The sequence below is a fragment of the Rosa rugosa genome, chromosome 5 (genome assembly GCF_958449725.1).
Source record: "Rosa rugosa chromosome 5, drRosRugo1.1, whole genome shotgun sequence".
Classification (NCBI taxonomy): domain Eukaryota; kingdom Viridiplantae; phylum Streptophyta; class Magnoliopsida; order Rosales; family Rosaceae; genus Rosa; species Rosa rugosa.
This window is the reverse complement of record NC_084824.1, coordinates 3088158-3109870: the sequence shown is the minus strand read 5'-3', so window position 1 is coordinate 3109870 and position 21713 is coordinate 3088158. Positions and strand designations below refer to the sequence as shown.

The window sequence follows — 21713 nt, the reverse complement described above, 5'->3', positions numbered from 1 at the left end:
TGAAAAACAAACCAAAGGTGGATATTATACAAGAAAATTGCCTTCAAGTCTTCATCATCAGCACCATCAACAAAGTTCAATTCTGCCAACTTCATCAGAACAAATGAACGCCGTACCTGAACCGACTTTCTAGAGATGATATGCGCGGAGCTTGCTTTACTTTGTCCTTTTTTATGTGAACCAGCTTGGCATACACACACCACGGGAAGCTGATAAAATGGTCACGTTTCATTCCCTCATTGTACAAACCAAAATAATTGGGATGATATGTGACATGGTACCAAGCTGAAGCTTTTGCATAGACATCATCAACTCCAGAATCTATTCCAGTTCCTTTCTCATCGAACCAGGTCCTAGCTTCCTTCCTCAGTGACCTCACAGCCCTGTTTATAGCGTCTGCATCCCGCTCCTTGGTGAAAGATTTTGACATTCTCATAATACCCCCACTCAATATTTCAGCCTCTGTCTTGATCCCATAGTAATCCAACAGGTTTCCCAATTTGTAATCATAATTGTTTTTGTAATAGAAAGCATCTTCAAGGTAATCCTCAAAGCCATCAACCTCCATTTCAGGGTCATAGGATTTTGTTGCCACTTGATGAGTGAAGGATGTAATACAGCTGTCATAGGGTGCAATGTCCTTCACCTCACGAAAAAGCTGTCCGATCACATTGCTTGAGAGATAGGTGCTTTTGTCGGTCTTCTCCATGAAATCTGGATATTCCTTGACATACAGTTCCTCTGGTCTCACAGCTGGCACGCCAGTTTTTGGAAAGTCTACAGCAATTGAATGTAGCTTCGCCAGCTCTATGCACGGACGGCTCATTGCTTTATCACGCTCTCTGTCAGCAAAAACAGTGTGGGCATTGGCAATTCTCCCCAAACTATCATTGAGTATGTAATTCACAAAGTGCTCTTCTACTTCCTGCACCACAAAAAGAAGAGGTAATTGAAGCATTTAATTGCTCAAGTCCAAATACATCAACAGATACATGAAAGTTAAAAGTCAATAGAATGGCTTTGAAGGATTTCATAATTGAATAACCTTTTTCTAACCAGTGTGATGCAGCATACTGGCTCATTTTTCTAGGATTTGTATGCTGTTTGTGTGTAAAAAACATCCTCTTCCCATACAATTCTACTCTTCATTGTATATTAATTAATGTAATGAACTCAAAATAAACTTGCAAGCAAAATTGACAGAGAGAGAGAGAGGGAATAGAGATTCAAGTGTGTGTTTCATTTCATTCAATAGGAGGTATTTATAGGGATACATTTGAAGTAAATAATGATACAACTTGATGGCATCTTCATTTGTAGCCTTCCATTGTGGCATCTCCATTTGCAGCTCCACATTGTGGTTTGTGATGATGATTGCCACACTTGTTCCCCATTGGCATAAAGCTTGACTCACAAGTCACTATACCTATGCTATTCACTCAAATACTTATCTTATACATGACATAGACATTTTATACAATGAACAATACAACATGTTTCATATATACTACAACACTCCCCCTTGGATATTTCATGTCGATAGTATTTGTCTAAGCCGTGCGCTTCGAAATTGCCTCGTTAAAAACCTTGCCAAGTAATAAAACCCTGTGGGAAAAAACAACCTTGGTCGAAGGAGAAAAAGAGTGCAACGCGCATTAAGTGTGGAGTATGTTTCTAGATACTCCCCCTGATTTATTCTCCCCCTGAAGATCATGGGAGTTCGGATAACCTTCTTAATCCGATGCTCTTCACATGCTTCTCGAAAGGGCTTTTTGGTAGCGACTTAGTAAATAAGTCCGCTACATTATCCTCTGATCGGATTTGATTTACTTCAATGTTTAGAAGTGTTTGCTGTTGCTGATTGTAGAAGAATTTCGGTGATATATGTTTAGTATTGTCACCCTTGATGAAACCTAATTTCATTTGCTCAATACAAGCTGCATTATCTTCATAAATGCATGTAGGTTTATCTGTGGTAAACTTCAAACCACAAGTTCCTCGAATGTGTCTATTTATAGACCTTAGCCATATGCATTCACGCACAGCTTCATGTAGAGCAATAATCTCTGCATGATTTGAGGAAGTAGCGACAAGGGTCTGTTTTGTAGATCTCCAAGATATCGCCGTGCTTCCCATGGTAAAGACATAACCTGTTTGGGAGCGACCTTTATGGGGGTCAGAGAGATACCCCGCATCAGCAAATCCCATCAAAACATTATTTTTATTTTGATGGAGGGGAGGAGGATTACGTCGGTCACCATTGATGGTGTCGCCGGCGTCTACATTACGGAAGGTGGCTTTTTGCCTCATGGGGTCTGATCTCATGCTTCCGTCTTTTCTTTTCTTTTTGTAGGGATAAAACAAGCCCATATCAATCGTACCCTTTAAGTATCGAAAGATTGTCTTTATGCCAATCCAATGGGGGCGTGTTGGCGCAGAACTATGTCGAGCTAACAAATTCACTGCGAATGAGATATCCGGTCTTGTGCATTGAGCTAAATACAATAATGCGCCTATCGCACTTAGATAGGGTACTTCAGCCTCTAATAATTCTTCGTCCTCATCCCTTGGACGAAACGGATCTTTTGTGGGCTCAAGACTTCGGCCGATCATGGGAGTACTTACAGGCTTTGCTTTATCGTCATTAAAGCGCCTTAGTAATTTTTGAGTATATGCTGACTGATGGATCATAATCCCATCACTACGGTGCTCGAGTTCTATTCCGAGGCAAAACCGTATTTTCCCAAGATCTTTCATCTCAAACTCGGATTCCAAATATTTAGCAGTTTCTTTTAACTCATCTAGAGTTCCAATTAGGTTCATGTCATCGACATAAACTGCTACAATTGCAAATCCGGAACTTGTTCTTTTAATGAACACGCAAGGGCATATTTCATTGTTAACATATCCCTTTCCAATCAAGTAGTCACTTAGACGGTTATACCACATCCGTCCGGATTGTTTCAATCCATATAGTGAGCGTCTTAATTTTATTGAAAACGCGCTCCGTGGTTTAGAACCACTTGATTTTGGTAATTGAAGTCCATCAGGAACCTTCATATATATCTTTGAATCTAGATCCCCATAGAGATATGCTGTAACCACATCCATAAGCTGCATGTCAAGTTTTTCGAAAACTACCAAACTGACAAGGTAGCGGAACGTTATAACGTCCATTACGGGAGAGTATGTCTCCTCGTAGTCGATTCCAGGACGTTGTGAGAAACCTTGTGCCACAAGGCGGGCTTTATATCTCATCACCTCATTTTTCTCATTACGCTTTCTAACAAAGACCCATTTATGGCCAACAGGCTTTATATTTGGTGGTGTCAGCATTATAGACCCAAATACCTGTCTCTTTGTTAGTGAATCCAATTCAGTCTGGATCGCATTTTTCCATTTAGGCCAATCCGCTCTTCGTTGACATTCTTCAACAGAGCGAGGCTCGATATCATCATATTCTATGATTCCTTTTGCAACATGATATGCAAACGCATCATCAATTGCCATAGAATTTCTATCCATCATCTCATGTACACTATTGTAATTTATGGAGATTTCTCTATTCTCTGGAGTTGGTTCTGACATTGGAGCGTCCCCCAATGATGTCTCTTGGACATAACCATAATCCGGAGTATTCTCGTGAGATGGATTATTCATATCTATGATTAATGGATTATTTTGTGCCAAACTCGCTTTCTTTCTTGGGCGAGAATCCATCGAACCTATAGGTCTCCCGCGCTTCCTGGCAGGAGCCATGGGCTTAGCCAATGTGTCACCCATAGAGGGAACGTTGGCGCCATTCTCATGTATTTTTGAGATGGCATTATGTCTTTTAGGGACATCAATCCTTGCAGGTATATTTGCAGCAGGTATGTGTGATCTCGTCACTTTAGCGATATCAGAAAACGCATCAGGCATCGATTCTGCTACGTTCTGAAGATCGAGAATTCTCTCCACTTCTTTTTCAGATTGTGCGGTTCGGGGATCAAGATGGGACAAAGTGGGGACAAACCACGACAATTCCTGTCCTTTTTGATGAACATTAGTGTTCATGTCTCCCCCTAAAGGCGGGAAGACTGTCTCATCAAAGTGACAATCCGCAAATCTAGCGGTAAATAGATCACCTGTCAAGGGTTCTATGTAGCGGATTATGGTTGGAGAGTCATAGCCAACATAAAGGCCTAATCGTCTTTGAGGACCCATTTTAGTGCGCTGTGGTGGGGCAATTGGCACATAGACTGCACACCCAAATATGCGTAAATGTGAGATATTAGGCTCATACCCAGTTACCATCTGGGACGCAGAAAAAGGTTGGGTGGCAGTGGGCCTTAGACGAATAAGCACAGCTGCGTGTAATATTGCATAGCCCCAAGCAGAAATAGGGAGATTGGTGCGCATAACCAATGCCCTAGCAATCATTTGAAGTCTTTTAATGGCAGCTTCTGCGAGACCATTTTGGGTATGTACATGAGGGACAGGATGTTCAACCTCGATCCCAATGGACATGCAATAATCATCAAAAGTTTTTGATGTAAATTCCCCAGCATTGTCAAGACGAATTGACTTAATAGGATGATCAGGGTGGTGAGCTCTTAACTTAATGATTTGTGCTAGGAGTTTAGCAAATGCAGCATTTCTTGTGGATAAGAGCATGACATGTGACCAACGTGTCGATGCATCAACCAACACCATAAAATATCTAAATGGTCCGCAAGTTGGATGTATAGGTCCACAGATATCACCTTGTATTCTTTGCAAGAATGGTATATTTTCTTTAATGTCTTTTGCATAGGATGGTCTCGATCCTACTTTTGCTAAAGAGCAAGCTTTGCAAAACGAATGATATGCTTCAGAAGTAATTCTTTGAACCTTTCTTTGGTTCGTACTTCCTTTTGTTTTAAAGAATGGATGTCCGTGTGAAGTTTTTAATATACGGAGCATCATATCTCGACCTGGGTGTCCCAAACGGTCGTGCCAAAGTTTGTATGTGTCGGAATCCCATAAATTTTCATTCATGACATGGTTGGATTCAATGACTCTAATAGTGGTTGCGTACAATCCACTAGAGCGACACATGAGTTTCTCTAATACTCGTGTATTTCCGTAGTTATTAGAGGTGATGTAAAGGAACTCTTGTCCATTCTCACAATGTGTTTTCACATGAAAATCATTGGCTCTTATATCTTTAAAACTTAATAGGGTTCTTCCAGCCCTTGGAGCATATAAAGCTTCGGCGACATTAATATTTGTGCCATTCGGCAATAGAAATTGAGCTGGTCCACGACCATGAATCAATTGAGATGGTCCTGCCATCGTGGTCATTGAAGATTGACTAGGCGTCATCCATAAGAATAATTGCCTATGTCGTAATATAGTATGTGTGGTGCCACTATCAAGAAGGCATTCCAATTCTCCCGAAGACATACTGAAAAAATAAAGTTCGGAATATTAACACATGTCAATGACATTGATAATGCGATACTTTATTAATAGGGAAAATAGTCAATGATTACATCAAAGTTTCCAAAGTTTATTCCAATATAAAATTAAACTTTATACAAATTGTAATTGCTCAATCCGTTTGGTAATTCCAATAAAATATGACCAGGTAAGTAGAGAGATGTTGGTGGAGCGAGGCTCGCTTAAATACCCCGATCTCAATTACTTGCCTAGACATCATACTTCATTGGGTACGCCACATGAGAAAGAGTCAATTCAATTGTTATTTGACTAAGGCACATTTGCCGTTTTATTGGAAAATAGAAAAGACTATTTTAATCAAAGTCTGCGGCATCCTCGTGCTTTTCATTTTCAGCTTTGAAGTCTTTTATGGTGAGAATAACATCTTCACCATCTTCTTCTTCAGCAAGGTGAGCTTCTTGCTCCCTCATTTCCGTGTACTCCTTGTAGCGTGCAGCTAGTTGAGTACTTGCTTGGCATTGCTTAAACCAATGCTCGATTGATCCACACCTATGACACACGTCATTGTGGTTGACTTTCTTTATTTGAGGTGCACGTTGTGGATATTCCCTAGGCGGGTTGTTGCTGCTACTACCACGGCGTATTATGCGACCTCCACGGCCCACAGTGTTACGGCCCATGGTGTTGTTATATTCTCTTTTCCCACGTGTGGAATTGCCACCACGTGTGCCCGCTCCAAAGTTGCCGCTTCCTTCCTTATTGGGGCGGTTGTATGGACCCATTCGTCCGTCATGTCCCCTGTTATTAGGGTATACATGCCCCTTATTAGTAGGGTACCGCTCCTTGCGCCCTTTCTTGGGTGCATTATAATTTGCCTCATGAACGCTTTTGGTTCCTACGGGCCTTGAATTATAATTCTTCACAAGGATATTGTCGTGCTTCTCAGACACCGACAAAATATTGATAAGCTCATTGAACTTCGTAAGTCGTCCAGCATTAAATTCAGTGCGATATTGCTTTGATAGTATAATTGCTGCGACGGGGAAGGTGGAGAGAGTCTTCTCAATTAGCTCTTCTTCTGTGAGAGGTTTTCCACAGAACTTCAGCATGGCTTTTAGCCGAAGAGCTTCTGAATTGTATTCAGCAACAGACTTGAAGTCGGAGAAGCGTATATTGTTCCATTGAACCTTCAAGTCAGGGAGGAGGGAATCTTGGATATTATCAAAGCGTTCTTCTAGCGCTACCCATAGGTCCCTTGCATCTTTGATGGACATATACTCTAATCTGAGTGCTTTGTCCATATGGCGTCGCATCAAGATAATTGCTTGTGCATGCTTTATGGGTGTTCGTTGGAACACAAGGCCCGCGTTTGGTGCCTGGATTATGGGCAATATCCCTTTTGATGTGAGATGGTTCTCAACGTCAGTTTTCCAACTATGGTAATCCGAACCAGTTGAGTCAAGGATTTGAAATTCGAGTCTAGGTTCATTCGACATCCTTGAAATATAAGAAGAAAAAGATGTATTAGTTTCGGAGTTTAAAACTTCCACGAAAAACTAAAACAATAAGATTTCCGAGCTATGCTACCAAGAAATCAATTTCCAAGAATATTTGGATTAGACCGAAACAATGATGTTTAATAGGGTCATAAGTCGATGCTTGCGGACGCTCTTAGTCCGAATATTATGAACACTCTTAGTTCATTGACTACGAACGCTCTTAGTTCGTTTAGCGTGAATTTCTATAATTCCGCTTTTTAATTGTAAGTTCCCAAAAAGAAAAAGGAGGAGAAAAATAAATAAAAACTCAAAAGCGGGAACTTTTAGTAAAGAATACCTTGAAATAGTGTTGTCGGAAATGACCGAAAAAGTTGCCCAAAAGTTGCCGGAAAAGTCACCGGAAAATGGCCGGAAAAGTCGCCGGAAAAGTTGTAGAAAAGTCGCCGGAAAAGTGTTCGGAGAGTGGCCGGAAAAGTTGCCGGAGAAGTGGCCGGAAAGTGGCCGGAGAGTTGCCGGAAAGTTACTCGACAGATCTGTCGACAGCTGCTCGGCAGATGGCTCGGCAGCTGCTGCGCAGGTCCTCGGCGGGTGCTCGGCAGCTGCTGCGCAGGTCCTTGGCAGGACTCGGCAGGTGCTGCGTAGGGGTCTCGGCAGCTGCTCGGCAGCACTTCGGCAGGGGCTCGGCAGCACTTCGGCAGGTCTCGGCAGCACTTCGGCAGGGGCTCGGCAGGACTCGGCAGGTCTCGGCAGCTGCTCGGCAGGACTCGGCAGGTCTCGGCAGCACTTCGGCAGGACTCGACAGCGGTCCGGCAGCGGTTCAATTTTTCCGGTGGCCGGTTCAGGCGGTATCTATTATTATGAACAACGTTGGTCCTCTTTATGAGACGACAGTGAGTTTTGCTCAAGCACGTGATACACCCATCACGTATGATTTCCTTGAAGCCTTACTCTTATCTACGGAACGAAGGATGGCTGATCAACATCAAGGTGCTCTTGACCTTAGCTCTCAACTGACAGCCCTACATGTCTCTAATTCTGGCAGTGGCAGAGGCCGAGGTCGAGGTCGTCATCAGACTTGGCAACCGAACAACATCAGTGTGTACGTTTGAGAATTGTAGATTAATCCTTAGCTGTTGTGTATTTCCTTTAATTTTATGAATAAAATTGGCAACACATATGTTGTATTAATTCTGAATTACTTTTGATGTTGTATCATCACTGAAGCGCCATTTTACTTGGCAAAGGTGTCTGTTTGAAAATTGAAAGTGTTTAAGGACAAGCAAAATTGACAGAGAGAGAGAGGGAATAGAGATTCAAGTGTGTGTTTCATTTCATTCAATAGGAGGTATTTATAGGGATACATTTGAAGTAAATAATTATACAACTTGATGGCATCTTCATTTGTAGCCTTCCATTGTGGCATCTCCATTTGCAGCTCCACATTGTGGTTTGTGATGATGATTGCCACACTTGTTCCCCATTGGCATAAAGCTTGACTCACAAGTCACTATACCTATGCTATTCACTCAAATACTTATCTTATACATGACATAGACATTTTATACAATGAACAATACAACATGTTTCATATATACTACAACACTTGTTAAGTTCTCTTTCCAGCAAACATCAAATGCAAACAAAAACAAAAGACTCAAATTAAGCAAAAGACACTTCCTTCTTTTTTCTTCTAAGAACAGAACAATCAATCCCCACACAAAATCACCCTAGAAGTGGTGAGAAATAAGTTGAATACTCCCAAGTACCTGATTTAAAATGACAGCTACATATAAAACATTGGCAAAAATAGTGTGCTGTTTATTTAAGAAATTCCATATAGCATTAAATTACTATATACTGCTGCAGAAGAAAAGGGAAGGAAGGGAGGGAGGGAAAGAGAGAATCATCATTGGCACTCAGATATCTTAATTGGAAGAACAAAGAATAAAAAATAAAAATCCAACTTATAGTTGAAGACATTCCCAGTTTAACACAGCATTAGTCAAAGTAATACCTCAATTGTGACATCATGATCCATCTCTATAGTTGGTGCTGGGGTATAATCCATAGGTTGGATTTGCTTGCGAGGAATCAACTCGGCGTCCCAGCAAACAAAGTAAATATCTCCATCAAGATCACTTCCAGAACATTCATTTGGATGAGGCCTAGCATTATAAATGAGATTTCAATCACTAGTCACGTTTACACAACTAATTAATATTTTGCAAGTAATTTAAGAAATGATAACGAATGCCGAGTCCTGCAAATTTGAAAGCCTAAAAATTTGTATAGAGCATGTAAACTATATCTAATCATTTGCTCCTACAATAGAAAATGGGAGATCTGTTGCATACCAATGGAATGCAACAGTCAATACTGATTTATCTTGTGCTAAATAAACAATATTCAAATAGGCAGCATTGCATAATTCCTGAACACAAAATCCCCACGTACGTATAAGCACAGCCTCAAAGTGTCTAATTTTTAACATTAAGTAAGAGATCAACAGACTATAAAGTAATTGTAAATCTATCATAAATCAATAATGATATTACCGGCAATGTTAATCAATTCAGGTTCCAGTGTTGTAGTACTACAAAGAAGATGTCTTTTACCTTGGTCCTTTTTGTGGAAATACCACACAGTCCACCATATGGTCTAACTCCGGCACATTCACAGCCCTTAAAACACGCACATCACCAGGGTGTAAACATGGGTTCTTTGCAACAACCACCTTTCCCTCAATAATGAAACAGTTGCCTGATGAGCTTCCACTATGCATGAATGAATCATCCAATAACTGCCTTCGTCTGTTTCCACAGATTTGCACAAACACCTGCCCATATTCCAAGGTTCTTGTTTCGTCTAGACATCCCATCATTGCTCTTCCTTCTGGGATAAAGATTCTTGTTTTGGTCCTCAATTCCAACAACTTTGATGCCCGAAATGTTTGGAGCATCATTGAAAGGAATGGTTCAACATCAGGTTTATAACCACACATCAGCAGTTCCTTGAGGATGTTTGTACTCTCACCCGCAGACATCAAATCAAGAGCCTCCCCTGCTTTTAATGGGTCAGTCAATATGGCATTAAGTTGTTGTACAGCTGCTCTTTGCTTTTTCAAGAAAACATGATCTTGAACTCCAAGTGTAGACAGAAGAGTTATCACCTGACGATTCAAAAAACAAGGCTGAAACTTGCTACATGCTAGAACATCTAGCTTTGTGTTTTCAGAATCATACTTAGACATGCTCTTTCTCAGTGATAATTTCATTGACGAGGTTGGATCAACAGCGACAACACCTTTGTAACCACCATATCGAATTTGAAATGCAGATGGTGTGAACGCTTTATAGCCACATTTGAAGGCAACTCTCCTTGCAAAATCAGCTGATATTTTCCCAATCCCATCGGAGAACACATATCTGTCTCCACCCCAATTAACTGTTACATCAGGAATAACTTCAATCTCATTCCTGCCAACACTTAGAGTTTCAGTAGAAGAGCCAAAAGATTGACCCAATCTGGCAGCATACTTTGCCACATTTCTTATCTTGCGAAAATCCCCCATCCCTGCTCTTATCTTATCAGCACTAACATTAGAGGCTGAAGAAAACATCCACAATGAATTATCTTGCAATTGACTTGATGAGAATGCAAGAAACTCAAATTTCTTTTCTCCAATTACTATGCCGTTTCTGAGAATAGAAAGAACTCTGTTGTAGATGCGAGTTTTCCTAGTAGATGTACGGGGGGATAAATCTGTTGAATAGAGTTTTTCCATCTCCTCATCAACAAATGAAACACGAAGAAAGTTATCGATATCACTGGAATACTGGCGTAGTATGCGATTTGAGACATTAACCTCAGGACCAGAAAAATACACTTTAGATGGTGTTATTTGAACCCTCCGTACATATACCAAACCAGAATCTAAGGAGATAAGGGCCGGCTTTGGAGGTTTCTTTGATGTCAGGTACTTCCGATATTCCTCAAGAAGCCACACCGCAGGTTCATAACAGCTCTTTTTCAAATTAGATAATTTATCTAGGGCACACTCTATACAGGAACGAGTTATTCTTCGTGGATCCACCAGCCTATAAAACCTATTATCAAGTGTTGGCCCTGATAGAGATAGACAACCCATTTGAACCAGCGAGTTTATTTTAAACAAGATATCATATGGCAAATCAACCCCTGCAGGAGAACCAACAATAGGGACCAGATCTCGGTTGCAAGAGAAAGTTGAGCCATTCTCCAAATTAAATCGCCCATCACTCTCCTTATAATAAGCAAAATTTTCTTCAAAATCAGGAAGTTTAGGGCACTACAAGAAAAAACATGTTTAACAACTTGCAATTCACGTTGTCAATCACTTTTGACAACGTTTGGCGCATATTGTAGATGCCAGAGTCATTAAAAGTCCACGAGTCCTTAACATCGCGCTTTGCACGTTGTCAAAAAGAGGCGAAGCACGTTATTGTAATTATTCAACAATGAGCTCTGCACGTTGTCATAAATTTTCGACAACGTTTCAAGTGCATGTTGTAAGTTTTAACAACACTCTCAGCATGTTGTCTTTAGGTTTCGACAGCATACATGGTATGTTGTCATATTACTGAATACGTTGTTATAATGTTTCAATATATATTATTGCACCCAATTTGCTGGGTTCTTTCCTTTACCTTTCTCGATAACTCTGTAAACATTCACCATTACTTGAGCACATTCCCATGCCAATATTAGTAGACTAACCATGTAAAAGAAAAATATACATTTCATTAAGAGTACCATATTGTCTAATACATATATTCCTTACAAAAAATGCAAGACAAAGTGCTGAATCCTTTGTGGATCATTGGTAATTGACAAAACAAGCATTGTTGTGACTACAAATATCATAAATTAAGAGGAAGTTCAATAGATCCTATCGGGTTCTAATGCTCTGTGCAGTTTTTCCAGTAACTTCAAGAATCCTAGCAGCTGGTTTGGCCAACGAAACCTGTAATATCAAAGCTATGCCTACGCGATAGATACTGAAAACATGAAAGCATTGTCCAACAGTCAGGAAACTAACACCAATCATCTGTGTGTTTTAGGTTATTAAATCGATTAATTGATTAACCTGTGGAGTGACATTTAAAAGGAAACAAAGATGATTAGTTTATTATTACTGCATCCCAGCAATAAATTACCTTAGAGCACAACAGGAAGACCATGTTTCTCAACTCCATTGATCGGTGGTTGAAGAAGACCTCTGAGTCCCTTGAAATCGATATATTGAAAACAATTAAATAAACATTTGCATCTAATAGACTAATCCACAAACTAATATACTATTTACATACCTCAATTACTTAATTGATTACACATTTGGAGTGAGATGCTATACATCTCATGAAGAAGTTGCCTAGCAGATAAGTTTTACTCACTCACTCAAGAAAGCCTAACAGATAAGTTCTAATATGTACCTTAAACATCTCATGACGAAGTTGCGAGTATAATGCCTCATAAGGATCTCTTGTAGAGACTCCAAGCTAGCAATTTAATGTGCAATTGTCAACTGCTTCAGATGAATTCGTGCACTCTCCACATAAGCAAATGCCATCAGACGTCTCTGCAATGAACTACTATTGCAAGTATGAAATATGAATTACAATTCACATGTGACATCTTAATTTTGGAAAAAAGAAAAAGAAGAAAAAGAACTGAAATAGAAATTAGCCACCAATTCACAATAGAGGACAAGAAATCCTCAACTAACCTAACAGAACTCCTTATTAACAAGAAAGAAAAAAGACTTCAAGATGGCAATACTAATCAAATCACTGCAGCTTCCAATTTGATTATAAGCTACTAGCGAATAATGTCTAAACAGTTCATATGTTACATCTTCACATACACTATTTTACAGTAATGACTGTTCCACACAATCTTCATATTTTGAACTCAATTTTTTTTGCAATTATTGTATTTACATAAGAGAACATTCATACTACTTACATGAACAACAGATTCTCCTGCTGCAAGAATCCCCTTTCTAAGCATCCATGGACTGCAAAAGCTATGAAAATGAAAACCTAAAAGTTAATGTAACCAAAATGTATGGAGTACAGAGCAACATCTGCCAGGCAACTTCTAGCCTTCTACTCAAAACCATTATGTGCATTACTCTAGTGAAATACATGACCAAAACAATATCTTTGAACCTGTGTTCTTTACTCAACATTTATAGTTTTACCCGACTATCCAATTACCAATAATGGAGTAACGATAGCAGCTAACTGCTTGACTACTTGCAGCTTTCTATCAAAAACATTCTGCTAGACAATACCTTTGATTGCCTTTACCATTTCCAACAGATCAAAAGCCTGAACATGATCACATAAAAGAAGGGCATAAATTCAAAGCACTGTATAGTAATAATTAAGTTGAAGATTACTTTAAGGCAACAAACCAACCTTAGAGATAGAAGTAAACCAGGCCTGCAAATAAGAAAATAAGTTTTGGATCTCTGATGGATTCAGAGGGCTGATTTTTTTATATATTTTTTCTTTTTTTCTTTGAGAAAGATCGAGTTGAGTTTGTACTTTGTAGTGACTTTAGTCCACAGCCCACAGGTGCTTTATGTTGAGCACAATTGTTCTGCTATTTTTCTTGTATCGTTTATCTCAAAGTTTTAACAGCGTTCGCTGCACGTTGTTGTTTTGAAAATATTTAACAACGCGCATTCATACTTGTTAATGTTTTAATTGACAACTAAAAAATAACAACGTGTAAGGTAAGTTGTCAATAACTAAATTAACAACATGCAAATGACGCATGTTGTGGTATACAGTTTTTGACAACACACATTGTTTGCCCGTTGTGGAAAACTATAAGCAACAACGAGCATTTATAATATGTTGTAAATATGATGTTGTCGTAGACCATTTTTCTTGTAGTGGGGCCAGAAGGAAGCTCTAAACATAATGAAGATGACTCCCCAATACAGCTTCGTGGAGTGAAATCAGTAGTCCGAACCCATTGGTCATCAGGGACATCCCTAAAGTAGTTCATAAGAGGGTCATCATATACATTTCCAGAAGAACACGCTTCTTCTTGTTGGTAGATGCGAGGAGCTCCATATAACTAATAATCGGACAAAAGATCATATATGGAAGGTTAGGCATGGCATAAAAGAAAGTAATCATACTATCACTATGCAATAAGAGAAAGAACATTAAATTTTGCTAATTCCAGTAGCAAGCATGCTCAATATATGAATGACAAGAAGATTACTAGAAGACAATTAGCTTCCAACATTAACTAAGAAGGTAACAGACCTGAATCACAAGATACTTCGCAGTACGACCACGTGGACGATGCAACTCAATTTGCCAGATGTTCTCATAAGAGAGCTGAAGTCTATACACCTTCTGATGATATAACAGCCGAAATTGGAATTTCCGCGTTCCAGTCCCAAAGTCCACTGAAACTTCAGCCGTTCTCCAAAAAACAGACAACTTATCATTTGCAACCTGGCAGCCAACATGCAATACTAAATTTTGCAAGCTATGCATAGAAGTTCTTGGCTTTGGTACAATATCATGGTCCGCTGCATAAAATTTCAAATAGGATCTCCCATACCACAGCCTAGCCCTAGCGTTAGCCAAAGAGGTGATAATATCAGCCTGACTGGTGGACTGAAACTGTATGATAGCATAGAATCTTCCCCCGTTTTTGGCCGGCCGTAATTTAAGAGCAAAAACACTTCCTTCTCCTGTATGTTTCTCCAAAAATACCTTAATTTTTTCGGTAGATTCACCTGAAGGGAATCCATGTAATTTTATTGTCTTCTCCATCTGGTTCTATTGAATTTCTTCACTGCATTTATGTTTATGCTGCCAAATCACTGTTGTTACTAAAATTACTTAAGGCTGAATTTTGTAATTTAAAGTAAAAAAAAAAAGCTGAATTTTATACTAAAAAAGTCAAAATACTTAAAAGCTTGTAGTTCAGAGCGATCAATCTATACTAGTAAAGACTAAAGAACACAAATTTAATTGTCCAAAAATTAAAAAAGAGCAAAAATTCAGTTGTATATACCAATCAGCAACACACAGTAGTTCACTATACCAATCATCATAAACAACATCATCAAACAAAACTAACGACTCGCAAACAATGATCACAGTATCAAAACAATCAACAAATACATGTACTTCATACGCATTATCGAAGAACTATGAACAACAACAACATTAACTGACAATATTGTTCCAAATTTCAACGAAAGCATGAAATGAACGAAACAAAGAGTGATCAGTAAAAACCCAGAAGAAAGACACAGATAGAGAACAGAAACCTTAGCTGATTTGCAGAGGAAGAGTAGATAGTCCGAGATTCAAGCAAACCAAGTCAAGTTCATGATCAAGCAGAGAGTCTCTTCGTCGTCAATCCCAGGTCAATCTTCACTACTGTGTTCTGTTTCTTTGTTTCTACTTTCGATAAACAAAACCAAGAATTTAGAAGTAGAAAGGTTGTGATTCCCTCCTAAGCACTCCCTTTTACCTCAAACTACTGACGATGATGATGTGTGCAAGTGACGCTTAGGCCCAAGCCATTTAAAAGAGTAATTTGGATAACATATATAAGAAATTATATTATGGTCGAAATTTATGATCACTCGCTCTTGATTCGATGACACCAATCAAAAGTAAATGAAAAAAAAAATTATGTAAACATTACTGTGCTGATCATATGAGATGGATCATACGATTAATGAACACTAAATTAATATTTAGTTTCAATTAATGATTTGGATCAGATAACAATTTAACACAATTAATGAAAAAATTAAACTTGAGTAGTTGAACAAGACTATAAGATGAAATCAGTAGCTTTAGTGCAGTCTAAATACATTAAAGACGATGTGAGATATGATAGTCTCGCACGTTTACATCACAAATGTTTTTAATCAAATAATCAGTAAGGGATTTCTCATTCAAAACAACAAAGAAAGCAAGAGATGCATTGTTTTCTAAAACACATATATTTTCAAGAGTATCGTCCCAGGACGGCTGTAAACAATGTTTCTGAGCAAAACTTGGACACTACTCCTCAGGTGCAACTCTCCCCTGATGTTGCAAACCATGAACAGATTACTAAATTTGCAGAAGATGTTCTCACTGAGGCCATTGACCAGGAATTGGATCGTATTGCAGATTTGGTCATTATTGAACCCATAACCAACGGGAAGGCTGGATGTTGTAGAGGCAACATAACTCCTCTTATCAATATGAATAATTCTGTCATCCTTGCAAATAAGGAAACTGAAGCAGGGGTTGACACTACTCCTAATGATTTTGTTGTAGTTGTTGGTCCAACTATTTTGGAGGACCCTTCGGTCAATATTTCTGATGAGGATGATGAAGTTGAGATGTGTGATGATGATGTGAGCTCCAACATGGAGCTAAATGCTTATAGTACTGCCCAGCCAACCAACCCCCTTTCACATAGTGGTCAGAGTTGGCATGATATGGTGGAAGAGGAAAATATTATTGATCTGGCAGATTTAGCTACGGGTCTTGCTCCCCCGGGATTCGAACATGTTGCAACTTTAGCCAAGGATGTCTCATTAATTACTGGTCATGGGGATAACGGAGATACAGAGAATGGTTTCACACCGGTTCTCTCTAAGTCTCAACAGAAGAAACAAAGACGACAAGCTACTCTAGCTCTTGCTCGTGAAAACCCTTATCCAAAGAGGGACAGAACAAAGAATAAAAAGTACAATCAATGAAGGTTCTTTACTGGAATATTAGGGGAATAGGAAACAATGACTCTCAATCCGAGCTTTCCAATATTTGCCGTATTCACAAACCAGATCTTGTTTGCATTGCTGAGCCAAAGGTAAAGTTCACCTCAATTTCAGCAGTTTTTTGGTCTTCTTTGAATTTGGATCTTGTTGCAACTAATGATTGTGGTGCGGCTCTTCCAAATCTTTGGTTGTTGAAGAGTTTTCATATTCCTAATCCGACGATTATTTCCAACTCCGAGCAGCAGGTTACAATTCAGGTTCCTCTTGATAATGAGCCCAGTCAACTTTCTTTTGTATATGCTTCTACCTCTTATATCAAACGCAGGGATTTATGGCAACATCTTTATGCTCTTCGTCCTCAAACGTCTATCCCATGGATGGTAATTGGTGACTTCAACGCTGTGTTAGGAGCCCACGAGAAATCGGGAGGCCCATCTCCTTCTCGCCTCTCTTGTGCAGATTTTCAAAGTATGTCAGATACTTGTGATTTTGTTCATTTGGATACTTCAGGTTTGTTCTTTACTTGGTCAAATGGTTGGAGCACCCGTGGCCATGTTGAGCTTCGTCTGGACAGATGTCTCTGTGATACCACTTGGTTTGAAGCTTGGCCTTTTACTAGCTGTGTTGCTCTTCCCCGTGTTGTTTCTGATCATACTCCACTGATTTTCTCTGCTTCAAAACTCTCCCCAAGTGGTCCTAAGCCTTTCAGGTTTCAGTCTATGTGGTTGCAGCATCCAAATTTTCATGCAGTAGTGTCTAATTGCTGGAGTTCCTTTCAACTTTGTGGCTGCCCAATGTTTGTTGCTTTGCAGAAACTAAAGGCTCTGAAACAGTGTCTGCGTGATTGGAACAAAGCGGTCTTTGGTAATGTCCATCAAAACGTTGCTGCTGCTCGCGAAAATCTAGTCACCATACAACATGATATCGCGACCCGTGGCATGACTGATCAAAAGTTTGAGGATGAGATTGCTGCAAAGTCTTCAGTCTTAAATGCTCTCAGGTTGCAAGAAACCTTTTGGAAAGATAGAGCTCGAGTTAAGTGGCTTACTGATGGGGATCGAAGTACATCTTTTTTCCATACTTATGCCAAGGTTCGTGCAGCAAAGGGTCAAATGTCTTCTATCCGTGTGGGGGAGCGGTTACTTACTGACCCTTCAGACATTGCAGCACATACTGTGGCTTTTTATCAGAATCTCTATGATATTTCCTCCCCTTCTACAAACGTGGATGAGGTTTGTTCTGTTATCCCATCTTTGGTGACAGACGATGAAAATGTGGTGCTATCTGCAATTCCTACATCTGAGGAAATTAGAAACGCAGTTTTTTCTATGGATGGTTCTAGTGCTCCAGGGCCTGATGGTTTTTCAGGGTCTTTTTATCATGCTTGTTGGGATATTGTTGGTACTGATGTGGTGGCATGTGTTCGTCAATTTTTTCTTCAAAACTGGATCCTCCCCAACATGAATTGCAATTTTTTAGTTCTCATTCCAAAAGTCCCAAATGCTCAACTTATTACTCAGTTTCGCCCAATTGCCTTAGCCAATTTTCTCTTCAAGATCATTCCGAAGATTTTGGCTTCTCGCTTGGGGTCTATTGCTGCACGCATAATTTCTCCTCAGCAATCTGCCTTCTTACCTGGTAGACGTATCAATCACTGTATTGGTATGGTTTCGGAATGTTTTAACTTATTGGACCGAAAGGCTTATGGTGGAAATGTGGGAATCAAAGTGGATATAGCAAAGGCATTTGACACTCTGAATTGGGATTTTCTGCTCCGAGTTTTAAGCAATTTTGGGTTCTCTCCTACTTTCACTAGTTGGGTCAGCTCTATTCTTTACTCAGCTAGATTATCTCTTTTAATCAATGGCTCTCCTCAAGGTTTTTTTAAGTGTGCTCGTGGTGTTAGACAAGGAGATCCTCTTTCTCCACTCTTATTCTGCCTTGCAGAGGAGGCTCTCAGCCGGGGTCTTCACCTACTTCTCCAAACCCGTCAATTGAAGCCAATTTCTTTTCCCAGAAATTGCACTGCACCGTCTCATGTGTTATATGCAGATGACCTCATGGTGTTTTGCCGTGGGGACAAAAACTCTCTTAAACGTCTGCGTGGGTTTTTTGACCGTTATAGTGCAGCTTCAGGGCAATTCATTAATGCGGAGAAAAGTACTTTCTATCTTGGAGTTAGGTCTCGTCATAGGAAAGGTACAGTTCAACGTATTTTGGGTTTTCATGCAGGTCGTCTACCTTTTATTTATCTAGGAGTTCCTATATTTTGTGGAAAACCCCGCAGCTGTCATCTCCAAGTTATTGCCGATAGAGCTAAGTCAAGGTTAATGGGTTGGCAGGGGAGGCTTCTCTCTATGGCTGGGCGTACTCAACTTGTGCAATCTGTTTTTCAGAGTATGCTTCTTCATAGTTTTTCAGTGTATCAATGGCCTGCTTACCTTGTGAAGAAGTTATCTACTTGGGCGCGTAATTTTATATGGTCCGGAAATATTGAGACTCGGAAAATTGTCACTGTTGCTTGGACTCAAGTTTGTGCTCCGAAAAAAGAGGGCGGGGTTGGTATTCGTGACCTGGCAACTCTTAATTCTGCGGCTGTTCTAAGGTTTGCATGGAACTCTTTCACTTCTTTGAATCAATGGGGTGATTATATGCGAACTCGTTACCCTATTGTATCTAGTTCCAAAGTGAGTTATCGCAAATCATCAATCTGGCCAGGCTTCCGTTCTATTGCTCTTCATATCACCCACAATTGTCGTTGGATTATTGGAGATGGTCGTTCAGTGTCCTTTTGGAAAGATAAATGGCTTCAGGATCCAATTTTGAAATTTTTGGGTTTTTTCGACTGGTCAGGATTCAGTGATTTACGAGTGGCAGATTTCATCTCAGATCAGTCTTGGCAGTTCCCCTCTTTTTTCCTAGATACCTTTCCAGACTTGTACAGAAAAATTTCTGATATTTGTCTCCCTTTAGACACAGAACCTGATATGCTAATTTGGGAGTCTACAGCCTCTGGAGAGTTATCTTTCACTAACTCTTATAACTTGCTTAGACGTCACTTTATTTTGAGAGACTGGGCTTCTACTATTTGGCATTCCTTCATTCCTCCGCGCTATTCTTTCTTGGCTTGGAGGATTCTCCTTGATCGCTTGCCCACTGATGATCGGTTGAAAAGAGGTGGGATTCCGGTTGTGTCCATCTGCCAATTATGCAACAGTTCGGCAGAGTCAGCGTTGCACCTATTTTTACATTGTCCTTTTTCCCAACATCTTTGGGGATGGCTGGCAACTCAGTTTGGAACCTCACTTCCTGCTTATAGCTCTCTGTTGGATTTTTGGGTTGGCTTTTGTCACAAGGTTTTCTCCCCTCAGCTTTATAATTTGTGGTTGGCAGCTGGCTTGCTTACTTTCATGGAAATTTGGAAGGCGCGAAATAGACTCAGGTTTGATGATCGATCTCCTATCTTTTCTACACTGTGTTGTTCAATTATGGCATGGCTTCGGCAATTTGGTTCCCTTGTTCCTGGTCACTTTAAGGGCGTCCTTGATTCCCGCCTATTATCCTCCCTTGGGGTGTGCCCCAAGCCCCGTAATGCGCCCAAGATTCAACGTGTCATATGGCATCCCCCCCTCTTTCCTTGGGTCAAAGTTAACACTGATGGTCTGGCGAAAGGTAATCCTGGTCCTGCAGCTTGTGGGGGAGTCTTTCGTGATGCCTCTGGGGTTTATTTAGGGAGTTTTTGTCAACCTCTTGGTCGCAATTCATCCTTCTATGCTGAACTTTGTGCGGTTATTGTGTCTATTGAAGTTGCTTTCACCAGAGGTTGGACTACTCTGTGGTTGGAAAGCGATTCTACTAGTGTTTTAGCATCTCTTTCCTCCATTTCTTTCTCTCCTCCATGGGACTTGAGAGTTAGATGGCAAAACTGCCTGAAGAACATTCAACAAAGGCAATTTCGGAGCACTCATATTTTTAGGGAAGGGAATGCAGCTGCTGATAAGATGGCAAACTTAGGTGTTTCAAAGCACTCATTTACTTGGTATCCTAGCCCTCCTGCAGAGCTTCACAGGTACTTGCAGGCTGATTTTTTGGGACTCCCAAATTATCGCTTCACAGGTTGCTGAGATGATTATGTTGGCCTGTCATATTCATATTCAGAGGCTTCCTTCCCAGGAACCCCAGGAATTTGTGCGCATAGTTAGCTTCATCAGCATCTACATGAAGACCAGGACAGTGCAGCTAATTTCTTGTCTCTACTTTTAGATCTTCATATTCATAGGGAAGGCATTTCAGTGGCAGATTGCTTGGCGATTTTGGGATTGACTTTTCCTTCTCTTTGCTGGCTCCCTACGCCTCCAATGGAGATTTTTTCTAAGCTTCGTAATGATGCCTTAGGAGTCCTCCATTATCGTTGATTTGGTTGGATTTTTCTCTTTTGTTTTCTTTTTATGGGAAAGGTTTTGGTCTAGTCCCCCTTTCCCTTTTGTAATTTTTCTCTTTTTCAATAATTTAATCCGGGCGTGGGGCTGAGCCTCCCAGTTAGGCTGGGTTCCAAACCCCTTCTTAAAAAAAAAAAAAAAAAAAAAAAAAAAAAAAAAAAAAAAAAAAAAAAAAAAAAAAAAAAAACACATATATTTTCAAAACAATTGAAAGCTTGAAACCTATTCTTTTGATGGCTCTTTGGAAATTTTAATAAGATCTTCCTAATTTAATTTAGTAGTTCTTAAAAATTTGAGGTCCAATGCAACTTCATTAATCGTCTTGAGCTTTGGAATACCTTAGTCGTGTATATAAAGTCTAATGACCGAATTACCCATACCTCACTGCTAACTAGAGTGAGTCCACGACCAGAAGCAGAAAAATTAGCTAGAGTTGTGAGAAAATTATTGTCGGGCCCCACACTTTTGACTAGAAAAGCAAAAGACAGAAGATGCGAACTTCCCCTGCAAGGATTAGGAATGAGCAATCTAGTGTACACCATCCTATAC

General features: G+C 39.9%; 1 protein-coding gene across 1 annotated transcript; it reads right to left on the bottom strand.

Moving 5' to 3' along the window:
- Window positions 1-94: 94 nt before the first annotated feature.
- LOC133712289 (probable RNA-dependent RNA polymerase 1) lies at window positions 95-15857 on the bottom strand. Its single transcript, XM_062138402.1, has 6 exons — window positions 15271-15857; window positions 14249-14806; window positions 13854-14054; window positions 9539-11250; window positions 8938-9088; window positions 95-925 (listed from the first exon to the last, which is right to left on the bottom strand). The coding sequence occupies exons 2-6, from the start codon at window positions 14765-14767 to the stop codon at window positions 95-97; spliced, it is 3414 nt and encodes a 1137-aa protein (XP_061994386.1). The 5' UTR covers window positions 14768-14806; window positions 15271-15857.
- Between the last annotated feature and the right edge of the window lie 5856 nt (window positions 15858-21713).

Excerpts from the sequence above, each read along its gene's own strand:
- LOC133712289 (XM_062138402.1), bottom strand. The coding sequence starts at position 14,767 with ATGGAGAAGACAATAAAATTACATGGATTCCCTTCAGGTGAATCTACC. Across the intron at positions 11,251-13,853 it reads GCCCCACTACAAGAAAAATG|TGCCCTAAACTTCCTGATTT; the intron begins GTCTACGACAAC and ends TTTTTCTTGTAG. Across the intron at positions 9,089-9,538 it reads TTTCCACAAAAAGGACCAAG|GCCTCATCCAAATGAATGTT; the intron begins GTAAAAGACATC and ends TTATAATGCTAG.